Source organism: Capricornis sumatraensis, chromosome 7 (genome assembly GCF_032405125.1).
Source record: "Capricornis sumatraensis isolate serow.1 chromosome 7, serow.2, whole genome shotgun sequence".
In the NCBI taxonomy this organism is placed as follows: Eukaryota; Metazoa; Chordata; class Mammalia; order Artiodactyla; family Bovidae; genus Capricornis; species Capricornis sumatraensis.
Window position 1 is genome coordinate 89,165,551 of NC_091075.1, and position 18,941 is coordinate 89,184,491.

The window sequence follows — 18,941 nt, forward strand, 5'->3', positions numbered from 1 at the left end:
CGGATAAACCCTATGGCTGCTTCATTCTCACTGGTCTCTCCCTCCTTGCTGTCTCCTCTCTTCTCTACTCTCTTTTCCTGCGTCTTAAGATACCTCTGCCCCGAGACCTGCTGCACAGCTTCTGTTCTAGCATTTACTCTCATTCCTCTCCTAAATTGGAGACCATCCATCTCTTTTTCTTTGTTTTTTCATTTTGCCAAATCACAGTTCAGATAGCTTTGTATGAAAGGGTGTATAAAGGTTGACATTTTGTTTGGTTTTCTTTTTTTTTTTTTTCTGATCGAAAGTTTCCTTATTGTTTTTTCACACTTGGTTGATAGTTTAGATGAGTATACAGTTGAAGGTTGAAAACAATATTTCTTCCAGAGCTCTGAAAACATAGTTTCATTCTCTTCTTCTGTTTTTGTGTTGCTTAAGAGAATTCCAAGTGCAGTTCTTACTGCTTTTCTCTCTAGATAGAAAATTTTAGGGTAGTCTCTTCACTTTCAGTGTTGCGAAGTTTCCTAATGATTTATTTACCTACAGTGGTGGATTGTGTGTATGTGGTTTGTTTTGTTTACTTTCTCTAGGGACCTTTGTGATTGAGGAAATGTGTCCTTAATTTAGCTGTAGGATATCCTCTGTAATAGCATTCTCTTTTTCATTTTCCTTGTTCCGGCTTAGTAGGACTTTTAATATGTCTTTCTAATTGGCCTTCATGGATTGATACTCTGTACTCTCCTGTTTTCTGCATCTTTGCCCCCTTGACCATTACTTTTTCAGAAGATTCGCTTGATTTTATTTTCTAACCCATATGCTATGCTAAGTAGCTTCTTGTGTCCGAGTCTCTGCGACTCCATGGACGGTAGCCCACCAGGCTCTTCTGTCCATGGGATTCTCCAGGCAAGAATACTGGAGTAGGTTGCCATGTCCTTCTTCAGGGTATATTCCTGACCCAGGGGTCTAACCCACATCTCTTGCATCTCTTGCATTGGTAGGGGATTCTTTACCACTGTGCCCCCTGGGAAGCCCATATACATTTATTACTATCACACGCAGTCTTGAAAATTATTATAACTGTAAAGCATTTTCCTTCTCTATTTTTTATAGCATTCTGTCCACATTTTATGGATACAGTATCTTCTCAAATCTCTGGCAAACTAGTAAGGATCTTTATTTAAGTTTTCTAAATTATATTTCTTTTATTGAAGTTGTGTTTTGGTTGTGTATGTGTTCAGTCTTGTGCTTCCTCTCATATATCTGATAATTCTCAATTGTTCATTTGTATTCAAGTAAGAGGATTTGTATTCAGGTAAATCAGTGCTAAAGGAAATCAGTCCTGAATACTCACTGGAAGGACTGATGCAGAAGGTGAAGCTCCGATACTTTGGCCACCTGATGCAAAGAACTGACTCATTAGAAAAGACCCTGATGCTGGGAAAGATTGAAGGCAGGCGGAAAAGGGGATGACAGAAGATGAGATGGTTGGATGGCATCACCGACTCAATGGACATGAGTTTGAGCAAGCTCCAGGAGATGGTGAAGGACAGGGAGGCCTGGCCTGCTGCAGTCCATGGGGTAGCACAGAATCTGAGACGACTGAGCAACTGAACTGAACTGAAAGAGGATTTGTTTTAGAGTGAGTAGGGAATGTTATCCTGTCATCCTGAATTCTAGAAATCAGAAGATTTTGCTATGAGGTACAAACTCCTGCTCTGATTGTCTGGTCTGTTCTAAATCTCACTTCAGCAACGAACCCTGTGGTGTAAATGCCTCAGCTTCTGGGTGTGCACCCACTGGGATGGTAGCAAATTTGGGTGCAGTGACTTTCTATGAACTCATCCCTTTCTGCTTGCATCTTACTTGGGCCTCCATTGGACTTGGCCTCTTCCAGTGTGGAGCTTCTTCAGTGTTTTTCATGGAAGATCTCTTTTTTGACTCCATGACTTTCTGCACATATTTCACACTGTAGTTTCTATGTAGCACAAATAGTATCAAGTTCTAATACTCTTTTTTTCCCCCTCCCTCTTGATCCTCTCTCAGGTTCTAATACACTTACCTATTCTTTTGCTTCTAGAAAGTTTTTGAAGTCTCTTATCTCTGTTGGTTGTCTATTAATTTTTTTAATTGATGTGATTTTATAATTTTTTGTTTTTAATCTGTTATTTTAAAACTATCTAGGAAGGGAGAAGGATAAACTCATTTACCAAGTCATATACTAAGTTGAATTGGTAGCTTTCTTAAATTTCATCAATTCAGAGAACTTCTCCATTAATTAGTGAAATTTTTACTATGTCTTGGATCCAGTATCAACATACAGATATAAGAGAGTCCAAATTAGGAAACCCGACGCTGTTATGTGTGCTTGAAATACTGTGGCTTTGGAGACCTATCGCAGGTTCTCAACCTGATGAGAGAGTATTTAGTAAAATCGCTTTGGGTCATGAAGATAGTGAGATATTCCTTTCCTTGTTTCTTAATCTTCCATCTATCTTTCTAACTTACCCTATTACTAAATAGCATAGTCTTGCTGACATCGCTGTTCTTTTCTTTTTCTACTTTCATGAGATAAGGTAACAAATTATTTTCTATGCTTCCACCTATATTCTTTGTACAGGGTAACTTTTGGTTCATAGTTTTATGTTTGTGTGTGTGCATGCGTACATGTGCAGCTGACACAAAGAATTACAAATACTATATGTAATCACAGGGACACAGATGCCCTGAAGTCCTTTATGGGGACTTTCCTATTTCAGTAAGTCTTTTAGTCCTTGTTTGTTTCTGAATGTTTCCGCAACTGATTAGAGATTTTTCAAATGTCACGTGTGTATTGGGTGTGCACAGAAAGAGAATGAAATGCCTTTAAAAAATTTAACTACCTATTTTAGGTCATAAAGTGAAGTTGCTCAGTCGTGTCTGACTCTTTGCAAACTCATGGACTGTAGCCTGCCAGGCTTCTCCGTCCATGGGGTTTTTAAGGCAAGAATACTGGAGTGGGTTGCCATTTCCTTCTTCAGGACATCTTCCCGACTCAGCGATCAAACCCGGGTCTCCTACACTGCAGGCGGACTGTTTACCTTCTGAGCCACCAGGGAAGCCATTTTAGATCATAATAAATATTTAATTTTTATTTTAGATCATAATAAAAATTACATATCCAGTGCAATATCATTGGATTGCGAATGGGAGTCCCTCTGGTGAGAGCATTTTGCTTTTGCTGGTTGAAATTTAAAAAGACTTAGAAGAAATGAAGGCTGTGTATTCAGCATAGAGATGTTGAAGCCCTAACACTGAATCTTGGGAAAAGCCAACAGAGTAGTTCAGAAAATTCAAAAACACAGAAAATAGGGTCAAAAAAGTTGAGGGTGGGTAGATTATCAAGGGGCCTGTAGACAGCAGAGATCTCAAAAGATAGAGATTGGTCTTTAAAACAGAGAATAGTCTTTGTGTTTACACTGCCTCTGCTTCTGCTTTCTTCCATTTCTCTCTGTAAGGATGTCTGCTCCGTCATCCTTGCCCCACACATTAGGGATGACTCCAGCTTTTGGCTAGAACTTGGCTCACATACTTCCATAGTTATCTGGATCTTCTGATGTCTTCTTCCTTCCTCCAAATTTGCTTTAACTTTCCAAACCAACCTCATTCTGTATCTGTTCCCCAGACTTTTCTCTACCCAAGGCTGTCCTTTCCTTTCAGTGAGGTCCTGACACCTTCCCTTATGTCTCCCCTCATTCTCACCTGATTCTTCCTGCACACAGGATGTCTCTTTCTCACATTTGTTGCTTCTTGCCTCTGTTTCTACTGCTGACTGACAGGCGTTTAGCCAGTTTGGCAGTGTCTTTTCATTCCGTTAGTTCTGGGCCAGCTACAAACTTCTTCCTTATTTACTCTAAGGCTTTCCAAGTCTGAAGTTTCTTGGAGTTTGCACATTGCATCTCCCTCCATAGGAAATAGACTTTGAACAGTAGTGTTTATAGTAGTAACTCCAAATGGAAGTAAAGTGATACCCAGTTGCTGTTATTCATTCATTCACAAGTATTTATTTAGTGCCACTGGTGCCAAGCTCTGGGGCTGTAGCTGTGAACAAGACAAACCAAAGGCCTTGGCTTTGCATTCTTGGAGTTTGCATGATATTAAATCATGAGCAAACAACAGAAATCCTCTAAATAAAACAAAATAATTAAAAATTATACAAGCAAAAATATCCAAACTGATTTTCTATTAGTTATGAGATTCTTTCAAAGAGCTCTTACTGATAAAGTTTTAAACTTTCTTTAGTCTCATATTTCTATTTTAAATATTTCTGCATTTTTTTTGGAGGTGGGCACTGAGAATGGGTTGGAGGTCTTGATGACATGCTTTTTTAAAAATTACTTTTGGTGGGGACAGCTCTTGGTGGTCTGTTGCCATGGAAGTCTAGGAAACTGATTTGACAGAATTCAAGCTTATCTCAACCATTGCTTCTAGAATGATTTCTCAGTCAAACTTGTTATATCTCAACAGATTTATTATCCCTGTCCTGTTATATTCCTGTTCTTAGTGGTTGAAATAGGAAGAAATTGCAATTTCTTGAAAGGTGGAAAATCAGTATGGAAATAGTGGAGAATTGGCTGTATGTTCATTGTGGAATCTTACAGATACTTGGTTATGACTGTGAATTCGGACATTCAGAGGTGTGTAGCATTATTGCTTTTATAATTACTTTGCTATTGCTTTTAGTATCCTTTCTCCTTTTTCACAGGGCTGTGGTTTTGGGCTACTATTCAATCACTGTGGCAAGCAGAGTAGCTGAGTTGAATATTTTTCTCCTTTACTTTATGAAAATGAAAAAGTAAAGAAATGCAGACTCCATTTTTGAAACCAAGAACATTTTTGGCTTAAACCTCCTTGGTGATTTTATATTGCACATAATTGCCGTAGAAATAGGATATATCTTTTGTGGTTGTACATTATATTTTCTCTTCATTAGAAACGATGAAGTTTATATGTTTGTTTATGTAAATAACATAGAGAGACCAATCCCACCCCCCCAACACCCCTGAATTGTTATTAAGAGATCTGGATTTAAATTGACACTTGCTGTGTGATCATGAACTTGAAGTTCATTTTGTTTATGTGTAAGTGGTAATAATGATACTGATCTCAGAGTGTTTATCTGAGGATTAAGTAAGATAATGTAAATTAAACTACTTAGTGCTCAGAAAGATTTGTTGACCCTTAATCTTAGATATACACATCTTAAAGTAGATTTGTTATGTCAACATAGGGGGAAAAAGTATCAGTGAGTCAGCGAGGTGTACAGAGAATATATCCTGTAGTCTCATGAAGGTATGAGATGGGGAGGTCAGTTTATGTGTCATTGCATCACATACATATTTACGTTTTTACTTAACATGTACACATATAAGTATCATCATTTTTCTATGCTGTACATTCTCCTACCTCTTTTTATAGTATCTAACAGGTACAACTGCAAAGGACTTTATGAGTTGCTACATGTGTGCTAAAGAATAACAATGTTTTTCAAACTTTGTACAGAATGTAATTAATTTTTATAGAAGACAGTATGTACCTGCCAAGTGGGTACTTTGAAAATGAAATTGTTTTCCATTGTGTGAAACTGCTTGAAAATGTGCTCCTCCAAGCTTTCTTTTTCTTATGGCCAAAATACAATGATATGGAAAGTATTATGATTATTCACTCAAGGCTGGTTCTTCTTTTTCTGTTGTAAAAATTAGATTTGAAAAAACAAAATTGCTTTAGACCAAGAGCAGGTATAAAACATTCATGTGCCCTGTGTATTAGAAAGAAAAGGCCTACTAGTGGTTGTTATTGTTTAGTTGCTAAGTTGTGTTCATCTCTTTGCAATCCCGTGGACTGCGGCACACTAGGCTCCTCTGTCCTCCACTATCAGAGTTGGCTCAAATTCATGTCTGTTGAGTCGGTGATACTATCCAACCACTGCATTCTCTGCTGCTCTGAGTAGATGAATCTTTACCTGCGCAAGAAGCAGCATACTTTTGGGTACATTTCTATTTCACCTTTTTGATTCACAATGACATTTGTTTCTGCTACCCCCACTCCCTCAATATTGCCGTATCTTGAGTTTACATTATAGGCCAAAACTCTAGAAAACACTGACTTAGCCTGACAGTGTGTCTTATTGACTATTGGGTACAAATTATCCATGATAGAACATTGTTAGGGACTCTTCGTGTAAGTTTCCCAGGTTTGCTAAAGTGCCACATGGAAATTTCTGATTCCCAGGTATAATCTGGTTTGTAATCTCTTGTCCTTGCTTTCTTTGATTTGGGTGATGTGTTTCTGGAAAAGGCTGATTAAATAGTGAATTCTGATAACAAAGTTATTCATTGAATGTGTGCGTGCTCAAGTCACTTCAGTCATGTCTGATTCTTTGTGACCCCATGGACTGCAGCATGCTAGGCCCCCCTGTACCTCACCATCTCCCAAAGTTTGCCCAAGTTCATGCCCATTGCATCGGTGATGTGATTCAGCCTTCTCATCCTCCTCTATGATATCCTTCTCCGTGAGATCTTCGCAAATCAGGGATTGAACCCAGGTCTCCTGCACTGCAGGCAGATTCTTTACCATCTGAGCTACCAGGGAAGCCTATTGATTGTGCAGGTGAAGATTTAGAGGAAAGGCTGTGTACAATCCTTTTTGTGTGTGTTTATGTGGCAAAGAAGCTAACTCCATGATTTGCTTGAGATGTGACAGATTTGAGCAGTGGCTTAGAGGAGGACAAGGTTATCAGATCTGCCTCTTTTGCTACTTCAATTTATGTTTCATGCAGTTCAGTTCCAACTAGGACACACCCTGTGGTTAAGAAACTGGTTTATTTAGAGTAGTGGTTCTCCAGCTTTCACTTGCTTCAAAATCATTTCAAAGGTTTGGTAAAACCCATCTTGCTTGGCCCCATACCCAGCATTTGATATAATTGGTCTGGGGTGAGTCACAAGAATTTGCATTTCTCATACGTGCTCAGGTGATGCTGCTACTGCTGGTCTGGGGACCATACTTTGGGAACTACTGAGTTGGAACCTTAGGAAGCCTTTGTCTTTAGTTCAGGGTGTTGTAAAGGGTAGAGGTGGAGAGTTTACTAGGGAGGGAGGTGGGAAAGGTGCAAGAATGCTGATCATCTTGCTTAAGGTTTACCTAGAAGTGTTGACTTCTGAATTCTTTCAGTATATTACAAAGTTAAACATCAGTGAAACTGTTAATAATACTTTTATTAATGAGAATCAGATAAAGTTGGGAGGGACAATGGATGTGATTGTTTCTAACACTGGCCTCTTTTTCCCCATCTGGTTCCTGCATCTCCCTTGTTCCTATGCTTTTTCTATGTACCCTCTCCCCCCCCCCCCCACGATATAATACAAATACAGATAGCTATCCTGTAACTGTCTTTCAGAAACAAGAGAAATGCGGCAGTATATGAGCTTTCTTGGAAAAGTTGTAACGTCAGGATTACCATTATAATGGAAACCTTACTTGTCTGCTTCCGATTTTGCCGTCTGTGGGGTCACCCAGAGTCGGACACAACTGAAGTGACTTAGCAGCAGCAGCAGCAGCAGCAGGACAGTGCTTGGGTGAAATGTACCTTTGTAGTATTTATGAAGAATTTCCAGTGTAAATCAATGAGTTTAGAATTTTGCCTAGAAAATTTAAATTACTTAGTGAAAAATTGCTTTCAAACTTATTCAGTATTCATGCTTATATACAGTTGATTTAATAATTAGAAATCAGTATACCTATTTATTTACGTAAGCTGCTTTTAACAGGATTGCTAAGGCTTCATTGCTTTAACAATATATAATTCAGTAATGTAAGTTAAGTCAGATAGAGAAGGAGAAATATCATATGACATCCCTTATGCTGCTGCTGCTGCTAAGTCGCTTCAGTCGTGTCCGACTCTGTGCGACCCCAGAGATGGCAGCCCATCAGGCTCCCCTGTCCCTGGGATTCTCCAGGGAAGAACACTGGAGTGGGTTGCCATTTCCGTCTCCAATGCATGAAAGTGAAAAGTGAAAGTGAAGTCTCTCAGTAGTGTCTGACTCTTCATAACCCCATGGACTGCAGCCTACCAGGCTCCTCTGTCCATGGGATTTTCCAGGCAAGAGTACTGGAGTGGGGTGCCATTGCCTTCTCCCTGATATGTGGAGTCCAAAATGAAATGATACAAATGAACTTACTTAAAAAACAGAAAGAGACTCACAAACTTAGGAAATGAACTTGTGGTTGCCGAGTGGGGAGGGATAGTTAGGGAGTTTGGGAGGGTCATGTACACACTGCTATATTTAAAATGGATAACCAACAGGGACCTATTGTATAGCACATGGAACTCTGCTCAGTGTTATGTGCCAGCCTGGATGGGAGAGGGGTTTGAGGGGAGAATGGATGTGTGTATATGTGTGGCTGAGTCCCTTTGCTGTTCACCTGAAACTACCACAATATTGTTAATTGGCTATATTCCAATACAAAATAAAAAGTTTAAAGTTCAGGGGAAAAAAGAATAAATAGTTCAATTTTTTTTTTTTTTTTGCTTATGTAGGTAGAATCTTCACCCATTTAGTGAAAAAAAAAAAAAAACTGGTTTGTTTTTTAGTGTAAAGTACAAAATTGTATGGACTCATCAATTCCTGTTAGTTTCTAGCCCAGCATTATTTGGGGGCATTCATGTTTGTGCCTGGTGTCTTTTGTATTAAATGGACCCTAGAAACCTTGTATGCAGTTCAGAGAAGAAAATGTGGCTTTCAAAGAGGTTCTTTTAATTGTGCTCATAAAGCAGTTTTTCAGATGTTACTTTCCTTTGAAAAATGCCCTATGCTTAAATTTTCCTAGAATAAAGCATCCTACCAGGTAAAGGGTTTAAGAGATCTAGGCCATGCTTACTCAATGAAATGCAGCAGAGTGGAAAAATAATTCTGGTTTTGCCAGCTCAAGAAAATTGATCTAGTAGTTAAAGACAAATTATATTATTTAAAGAGTAGCTGTTGTATAGACATTAAATTATTAGGAGTAGATTTTAATCTTTGGTAAAATTTTGTGTGATGTTTTGGCCTGAAGGAATGGAAGTCTGTGATTTGAAGAATTACATGGAAGCAAGCATGAAGCTGTGTTCGAACTTGGGTGCTTGTTTTTCAACCCTTGTCCTTTTAGTGTGAAGACCAGACTGAGTCAGATCACTGCGAATTAAATGGGGAATACATTACTCAGCACCTTGCAGGGGTGGGTCAAACACCCTGCCTTTGAAAAGTTATTCTTTTGCTTAGTAAGCCGAGAAATTTCAAGTTCACCTGCAAAATGAAAGCTCAGTATTTTGTTGATTAACCAGTTTATTTGAAAATGGTCTCTCATCTAGATGTGCCCCCGTCTGTTCTTGTGTGATTGCATCTGAAGTGACTGGCTGATTTGCCAGTGGATTTTATCTACAGTACCTGTACTGTTGGGGAGCTTGTTGCCCATGGAGTATTCCTGATAAAATCTGTCCCTTGACTTGAATGAGAAGTTTGGCATATTAGGGAGGAAGATGGGATATGCTTATTTTAATCTGGTAAATGGGAATGCAGGAAGTAAGGGGAGCAGTGATAACACTGAGGAAAAGTATAGGGGTCCTGGCTCAGATGCCCACTAAGGAGAAATATTCCTGATAAAATGTTAGCCAGAGAATGGAATACAGATGGTTTGGGGGGTTGATCAGAGCAGGTGGCGCCTAGAAAGGACTGCAGAGGCTGACGGAGAGGAGGTCCAGGCCTTTTGTCCTGGGGCCAGCTTTGCTGAAATGAGAAAGGAGCCCACATCTATAGGCAAAGAAATAGATAGATTAGGATGTAAAGGGCAAGCCAAAACCAGGAGTAAATTTATTTTTACGTATATAAGTTTTACACCTTTCTTTCAAAGCTGAATTTGTCTGGAACTAAAGCTGAGAAAGAAGACTTAAACAAGGTCTTTGAGATATTTTTTGTTTAACCATGTTAGTTCTCTCACCTTACTTTCCAACTCCGGAAAACTTCGGGAGAGTCCTAACACAGCTCAGGCACCATCACCATTCCCATCATCATCTACTAGCATTCATGAAGTGGACAACCAGAAGCTTTGTGTTTTTGACAAGAAGTCTTTAATTACGGTCCCCTTCTGTTTTTACAGGTAGCCCAGCCATGACCCACAGGAATCTGACTTCTTCCAGCCTGAATGACATTTCTGATAAACCAGAGAAGGACCAGGTAAGCCAGGAATTCTTGCTTCTTTAAAGTGTAAGACTAAATGTATATCTAGAATATGCTGGGAAGAGATGGGAAATGGTGGTTTCCTAACTTCAAATGAACCAATATGTGTTGATGGCTTTTTTTCCTCCCTCACTTCCTTGGAAAGAAGAGGAAGCAGTTTGTGAAGGGATTTGAAATCCAGAAGATAAAAGTTAGCTTAGTCCAGAGGTCTTCACTTGGGCAGTTTAAATATTGAAATTATAGTTCTCTCAGCTTTAAGATAGTAATAATAACTCCTACCTCAGGTTTATTATAGTGCTTATATACGGTAATTTATGAAAAAAGTGCTCTGGTGAACTGTCAAGGGCTAGGGAATGCTGTCTGTTGTGAACTTTGGGGGGATACTTCAGGCAAAGGTAATGATAGTCTTGTTAGCTGTCTATTTGCTTATTAAAATAAATGGCAAGTACCCCATTTGAAATGAAAAGCAATTACATTTTGAACCTCAATTTGTTTTCTTTTAAAAAGAATATAATAGAAACTGGATCGTTTTCCTAGTTGAGTGAGTATCTAGACTTGACCTAGTTAAAAATGTGACTAGGTATAATTTTGTACTTTGTTGCTGTTCAGTCGCTCAGTGGTGTGCAGCTCTTTGCGACCCCATGAACTGCAGGACGCCAGGTTTCTCTGTCCTTCACCATCTTCCAGAGCTTGCTCAAACTCATGTCCATCGAGTCAGTGATAGCATCCAACCATCTCATCCTCTGTCATTCCCTTCTCCTTCTGCCTTCAATCTTTCCCAGCATCAGGGTCTTTTCAGATGAGTCAGTTCTTCACATCAGGTGGCCAAAGTATTGGAGCAACAGCTTCAGCATCAGTCCTTCCAATGAATATTCAGGACTGATTTCCTTGATGATTGACTGGTTTGATCTTGTTATCCAAAGGACTCTCAAGAGGCTTCTCCAGCACCACAGTTGGAAGGCATCAGTTCTTCGGCACTTTTGTACTTTGCATTAAAGAATAAAATGAGTAATTTGAGCTAATGGGTTAAAAATCCTACTTGAATAAATAAATAAACCCCAATTATATATTCCTAAGGCAATGACACCTTATTTATAACTGTGTTTCTCTTTAGACAGAGGTTTTCAGACCTTAGTGAATTCCCAAAAGTACTGGAAAGGTAAAATTATGTTCTTTCTTGTAAAGTGACTTTGGTTTCTTTATTCTCCTTTTAACCAGCTTTGGAATAACCCTGTCCCCATTTTCTCCTAACCCAATACACTTTTCATATTATTGTTCTTATCTTTCCCCTCAGGTCAAAAGATTATACTGGCTTTTATCAAGAATATGCCAACTTTGAAGATTCTCTGAAATCTGGTGTAGTCTTTCTCATTTTAACTTACCTGTGTTTCCCAGAAGAGGGACTCTGCTTTGGTTAGGCTTAATTACTGCCCCCCCACCCCCCACCCTGCCCCAGCATTGAGATTAATTCTTGACTTCTAAAGTTGCTGCCTACTCTTAAATGCTAGTATGGATAGCACTCCTCCCTACCATTGGCCTACCTCTTGAAATACTGTAGAGAATGGTCGTCTAAATATTGAATGCATTGGTAGAATCATAACAGTACTGAAAGGGAAAACGCAGTCTGGACTCGTTGAGAATTTTATGCAAAACTATTTTGTACGTTTTGGCTCCATAGATTGACAAAGCAGCATTCTAATTATGAGATTTATTGGAGCCTTGATACAGGATAAGGAAGTTAGGAATATCTGGGTTGACAGTTTCTCAGGAAGACTTCTTTTACTGGTGACAGTTCTTCTTTTGTCAGGCATTTGTCAATAGCTGCTGGTAAATGTTGAGAGAAATTTCCTTACCTTCTTGGTTGTCTTCATATCTGAGCATATACAAAAGAAATTTGATGGTTTCAGATGTGTATTACGTAAGATTTTGATTCCCGTGTTAGAAGAAATAGGTTGGAACATTATGATTTGGGGTGTTGATTTAACTAAATAAAGCGTGGGTCGTCCTTAAAACCAGAATCTCTGATGCCTATCTCCAATGTCTCCTATTCACCCAGGTTCATATGATGTTGAAACCAGGAAGATTTAATTCAGGAATTTTGTTCTTTTTGTTTTCAAAGCTAGAAAATGCAGGTGATGAGTATATCATTATAAAGAGCAACTGTCCATCTTCATTTATCTAATACAATAGCCATTGTTCATTCAATGAATCCTTCATCCCCTCAAAGAGAAAGAAACTTCATCCTTGCTTCCCACCAAAGAATTTGAAGAGGCGCTTTGTAACTGACTCATGATCTCCTCTATAATCAAAAGTAGAGTACAAATGCAAACTAATATTTCCATTTTATGTACCTACAGTCTGATTAACTTCAAATACAAAAGCTCCTAGAGCATTTTCTGGTGAGAAGAGGAAAATAGGCTTGCTAAGAAGATGAAACCCTGGCACATACACACTCAAAACCCCGCAATAAACTTGGGCTTTTTATTTTTTAGCCTGCTTTTTCTCTGTTTGGGTAGGAAAAAAGGTTGCCAGGCTCAAATTTGTTTTGAAAAAGCTTTTATAATTAATTAGCCAATGTCCTGGAAATGATCTTGGCAGTAAAGTCAAACTTGTTCGGTATGCTTTTCCAAGTTGGCCCAAAAAACTTCCATCCAACTGGAACTGAAGTTTTCTGATGGACTGATTATTCTGCCTGGATACAATCTGAATGAATAGTTGCGATGGTGCCTCACAGCTTCCTGGAGCTATCTAACTTCCCAGTAGTGCAAGGAGTGAATTTAATGTTCAGAGATACGAAGAGGAGCAGAATTTCTCTTTCTGACAGCGACATAGTGACAAAATTTGAGGGCATATTTTTTATGAGATTCTGTTTGGGGAAAACAGAAGAAACAGATCTGTGGACTGCACTTTTTCTGTTTGGCTCTGCCAAGTCTAGTTCTTAGGATTTCAGTAGCGGCTGCTTTATTGAGAAATAGCTCACAATAGTTAACAGCAGAAGAAAGAGCATCGCCAAAATTTAGATGATGCAATGCTTTAATAGTATTCCAACTTGGATGTTATATTTATTAGGCAAAAAAAGGGAAAACACCTGGGGAGAAGTAGATTTTTAAAAAATACATCTGGAGCTCATTGACTTGTAAATGTACATAAATAATCTCTATTTTGTTGCTGTGGAGGATTTTTTTCTTCATTATCCAGTTATCTTCCCCAATTACCTTAGACTGATTTGTTTTTCTATTACCTTTTATTTCTTTTCTGTTTTTGAAAAAAAAATTTATAACTTCTGTGGGTGCTTATCAAATCCAATGGGTTAGCTATAATTTTCATGTGAGTATGGAATCATCTGTGAGTATAAGAAAATTCCTTCTTACTATTTTACCTTGTAGCTTTAACTCTCTGGAGGAAATACTGTGCTCAGTGGTACAATGACTTTTTAATTTATTTTTATTTTTTATTTTTGTGTTTTTTAGATTTTTTTTTTTTTTTTTTTTTGGTGTGGATCTTTTCTAAGTGCTTATTGAATAAGTTAACACTATTGCTTCTGTTTTTTATATTTTGGCATTTTGACTGTGAGGCATGTGGGTTCTTAGCTCCTCAACCATAGATCAGACCTGTACCCCGTGAAGTGGAAGTGCAGAATCTTAACCACTGGACTGCCAGTGAAGTCTCTCTACGATGACTGTTTTAAAAGGGATTTTTTTTTTCATGTTTAGCAGTAATGCAATAACATCTCACAATTACATAAATGTTAAGTGAAATCACAGTCTGTAGACTGCAGTGAAAGCAGTCGATAAATTTCTTGCAGACGCTTAAGAGAGACACTTCTGCACACATATCCTTGTAACTTCTTAACTAGTCATCACTTCCTTGATACTGGTTATTTAGCCAGCTTACCTGAGAACTTATCCATAGGTTTCCTGGTGGAACTGGGCCTGACGTTAATTTCTAAAGGGTACTGCAATCAGTTTTTGCATTTTCTTTAAGTACACTATTGTCCTTAATATACTTTGTGATATCTATTTTTGAAATCCTTATCTGTGTAGAGATAGACCTAAATTAAATTTTTTTGTCAGGGAGTAAGAGGATGAAATCAGTAAACCATGTACAACTTCAAAACTGCTCAGCCATGACTGTCTTAAAATGGAATCTAGAAAGATATATCTTGTGATTGGACATCCCCCTAATCCTTTCTTACACATGTGGAATATAGGAGCGAGTCACCCTGGTGGCTCAGATGGTAGAGAGTCCACCTGCAATGCAGGAGACTTGGGTTTAATCCTGGGGTCAGGAAGATCCCCTGAAGAAGGGAATGGCTACCCACTCCAGTCTCCTTGCCTGGAGAATTCCATGGACAGAGGAGCCTGGCAGGCTACAGTTCACGGTGTCTCAAAGGGTCTGACATGACTGAGCAACTGACACTTTAGCTTTCACCTAAATTCAGCTAAGATGATACTTTCGTTGTTTTGATTTCCATCCTGAGGCTCACATACAGCTTCCCTTAGCATTCATAGCTATTTCGTATTCATAGTGATGCAAAAGTACAATAGCACCTGCTTTTCTTTATTCACCACTCAGACAGAAACCCCTCTGTTTCACACAGAGCACGGGTGGTCTTGCTCTACTCCTCAGAGAAGACACAGCGGTGGGGAAGGGCTTGTATTTGCTCACGTTATGATACTGTCTTTTGCATGTGTTCAGAGACCGGTGAAACACTGCTGGGAAAGCTCCAGATGGAATCACATCTGTGAAAACCCGAGAAGAAAGGCATGTTGTGAGGAGGTGGTTACAGTCATTAGATGTGCTTAGTTACTGTGGTGTTAGTAACTGCAGAGAGGGTCTCTGTGGCTGCAGGTTTCCTTTGACCAGGAGTCCTTGATGAGAACTGGCAACACCACAGCAGTGGTTATCTTTGGAGCCCCTTTCCCAGGGGTTTAGCTTGTCACTGAGATAATGAACAAAGCTGATGTTTGTCATTCTCTTTTCCTTCTCTACAAGAAATTTAACCTTCTCTAGCCTCCTCCTTCCACCTTGTGTTCTCTCCCATATTCTGAAAGATTTAACAACTAATTGTTATTAGTAGAGTTTGAGACGCACAGATATTCCTACTGATTTTAAAAACCTGTGTCCCAGTTGAAACTGACAGTTGAATTTCCCCGTTTTCATACTGTTGTGTTTCCTGTGAAAGCCATTTATCTAGATCAGAAAGCTAGCCTTCCTTTAAAAACAGGTTTTGTGTCAGCTTGAAAGTGAAGTAGATAAACTTGTCTCAAGTAATCTAAGCTCTATGTTGTGTTTTCAGGTGAGAAAAGGAGAAGTCTTTTGTAAAATTTAGAACCATGTAAAATTTAAAGCCAGCTGCAGCAAATTTGAACTTCTTCAGTTCAGTTCAGTTCAGTCACTCAGTCGTGTCTGACTCTTTGCGACCCCATGAATCACAGCATGCCAGGCCTCCCTGTCCATCACCAACTCCCGAAGGTCACTCAAACTCACGTCCATCGAGTCCGTGATGCCATCCAGCCATCTCGTCCTCTGTCGTCCCCTTCTCCTCCTGCCCCCAATCCCTCCCAGCATCACGGTCTTTTCCAATGAGTCAGCTCTTCGCAGGAGGTGGCCAAAGTATTGGAGTTTCAGCTTTAGCATCATTCCTTCCAAAGAACACCCAGGGCTGATCTCCTTTAGAATGGACTGGCTGGATCTCCTTGCAGTCCAAGGGACTCTCAAGAGTCTTCTCCAACACCGCAGTTCAAAAACATCAATTCTTTGGCTCTCAGCCTTCTTCACAGTCCAAGTCTCACATCCATACATGACTACTGGATAAACCATAGCCTTGACTAGATGGACTTTCGTTGGCAAAGTAATGTCTCTGCTTTTGAATATGCTGTCTAGGTTAGTCATAACTTTTCTTCCAAGGAGTAAGCGTCTTTTAATTTCATGGCTGCAGTCACCATCTGCAGTGATTTTGGAGCCCCCCCAGATAATCACCCCGTAATTGTAGGCTGCTGAACTCACTGATCCATGTAAAGAGTATATTCTATGCTAGCAAGTGTTCTTGGTGGTAGGCTTCCAGAGGTAAAGGAGACAGACAGATCTTTTGACATGTGGAACTTCTGTGCTTCAAGGGACAGATAGACAATAAATAACAATGATAAGTAAATAAACAAGTAGGATAATGTTATGCAATGCTAAGTGTTATCTATAGTAGGATAATGTGGAGAGGTACAGCAAAGCTGGTTTAAGTAGGAGGGTTACCCAGAGAAGAGAAGTTCTGGGCAAAGAGGTTTCTAGGCTGAATGAAAAGCAAGAGGAAAGCCTTGAGGCAGGAACGAGTGCGCTGTATTCAAGACAGAGGAAGAAGAAAAATTCCAGAGTGACTGGAGCAAAGGAAGCAGGTATGCAGAGGTAGATGAGGCCAGGGAAGGACACAGGGGGACCTTTTAATTGTATTCTAAGTACCAAGAGACACTATTGTAGGAATTTTACCTAGAGAGTGGTGTGTTCCGATTTACTCTGAAAAAAGATCACTGAGAATAGTGTGTGATGGGATGGAAGAATCTGCTAATGTTCTGGATCATCTGGTGTTGTTCCTATAATTAAACACTGGATGAACACCGCAGTGCAGTAAACAGCTCAACAGACAAGAGCCGGTTTCTTAATGGGTTTGCCGTAGGTGTCAAGACCTTATTCCTATCAACAAGGCAAGTTCTTCTGTACCATGAAAATATTATAAGGGAGAAAGTGAGTTTTCTAGTTAGCATATTTCCCATGCACTATTAATTAGTTTTAATTATTAGTCACTATTAATAAAAATTAAAATGTTTTAATGCACTAGAAGTGAGCATAGGTCACCAAGAGTAGTGAGACTGAGCTTATGAGTGATTGTATCTGTTTACGTGCTGTTTTTGATATTGTCTGGTAATGACCCATGACACCTTCACCAGAGGTCTCTCTAAGAATTTAATGGTGATAAGCAACTAATTCCTTATTGTTCTGAAAGAGGCTTCAGGAAGTGTGGATGAAGGACAGAGTGGCATAAGGGGTTCCTGAGCCTTGATCTCACCTGTACCTGTGAAGTGAGTGAGTGTTAGTCGTGCATCTGACTGTTTGTGACTCTTTGGGACCCTATGGACTGTAGTCTGCCAGGCTTTTCTGTCCATGGGATTCTCCAGGCAAGAGTATTGGAGTGGATAGCCATTTCCTTCTCCAGGGGCTCTTCCTGACCCTTCCCGATCAAGGGTTTCCTGCATTGCAGGCAGATTCTTTACTGTCTGAGCCACAGGTACCCATGAAAGAACTAAGAACTCCAGGAGCACCACAGGGCAATCCCGTGTTCACCACTGAACAAATGGCATTGCCGGGTTTATATGCCTTAAATGGTTATCTGGCATGTTTTTTTTATTTGATGTCCCTTTTTTCTCTTTTCGGTATGTAGCAGTTTGCTGTATCCCAATGCAAAGAATATACTTAGAATAGATTGTAGAGAGTAGTGGAATGCCATCAAGAATTACCTTTGATGGATGTCTGCTCTTATGTCACATATTACCTACCTCTGATCAGACGTCATTAAAAAAAAAACCCCAAAACAAAAACCACCTTTTTTGCCCCTTGGAAGTGGGAAACCAGAAAGCAACAGTCCCTTTTGGTAAACACCCTAAGGGCATGTTTAAAAAACCTTTCTAATAAGTATAACTATAAACATTGACTTATTCTTTACCTGCTGTAGTAACATTTTATTATCTGTGCTATGCTATGCTAAGTCACTTCAGTCATGTCCGACTCTGTGTGACCCCATAGATGGCAGCCCACCAGGCTCCCCCGTCCCTGGGATTCTCCAGGCAAGAACACTGGAGTGGGTTGCCATTTCCTTCTCCAGTGCAGGAAAGTGAAAAGTGAAAGTGAAGTTGTTCAGTCGTGTCAGACCCTCAGCGACCCCATGGACTGCAGCCTACCAGGGTCCTCTGTCCATGGGATTAATAGTGTTTTTTAAACTTTAGTTTTTTTCTGATTCATATTTATACAAAATTGCTATAAAAGTTCAAGCAGAACAAAATGAATAAAATAGAAAATGAAAGTTCACAAATTCTCACCCTCAAAATAACCACTATTAGCAGGTTGATATAGTCTTCTAGACTTTTTCTAGTCATAAAAATATATATGCTTACTTATATAAATTAAAAATGAGATCATACTGTTCTGGAACTGGATTTTTTAGAAACCTAACAATACCACAGACGTCTGCCTTGTTTTCCTTAAAGGATACATAGTGCGCATGTTTCATTTAAGTAATCTGTTAATAGATATTTGCCTATTTCTTTGCCATTACAAAGCAGGCCTTTAAGAAATGTCCTCATTGTAACTGAGTTGTTTTTTGTTTGTTTGTTTTTTGTATGTTCTTTCATGAGTCCTTCTGAAGGAGAAATTTTTGCAAGTGGAATTGCTGGATCACCTTGTATTGCCAATTACCTTCTCAAAAGATTATGTCAGTTTTGTCCTAGGTGTTTTAAACACTTGAATAAATCTTCTTCACTGCTGGAATACTGCTTGCCAGTCACATTTGAGTTTCTCTTTTGTGATTGTGATTCACTCCACTAAAAGCTTAGCGACTGAATTCAAGTGAAAAGTATCCCAGTTACTAGCATCTGCCTCCTAGTTCACTTTGGGGACTTTTTTTCTAGAAGCTGAAAATGTCAAGGCTAAAACTGGGTTTATTTTCCTGAT

General features: G+C 39.2%; 1 protein-coding gene across 2 annotated transcripts in view; it reads left to right on the plus strand.

Moving 5' to 3' along the window:
- Window positions 1–18,941, plus strand: part of SLC4A4 (solute carrier family 4 member 4) — a 308,892-nt gene that overhangs the window by 152,299 nt on the left and 137,652 nt on the right. For both annotated transcript variants that reach the window (XM_068974914.1, XM_068974915.1), the window contains exon 6: window positions 10,147–10,223. In XM_068974914.1, the coding sequence (XP_068831015.1) occupies window positions 10,147–10,223 (77 nt within the window). The remainder of the gene's footprint in view (window positions 1–10,146; window positions 10,224–18,941) is intronic.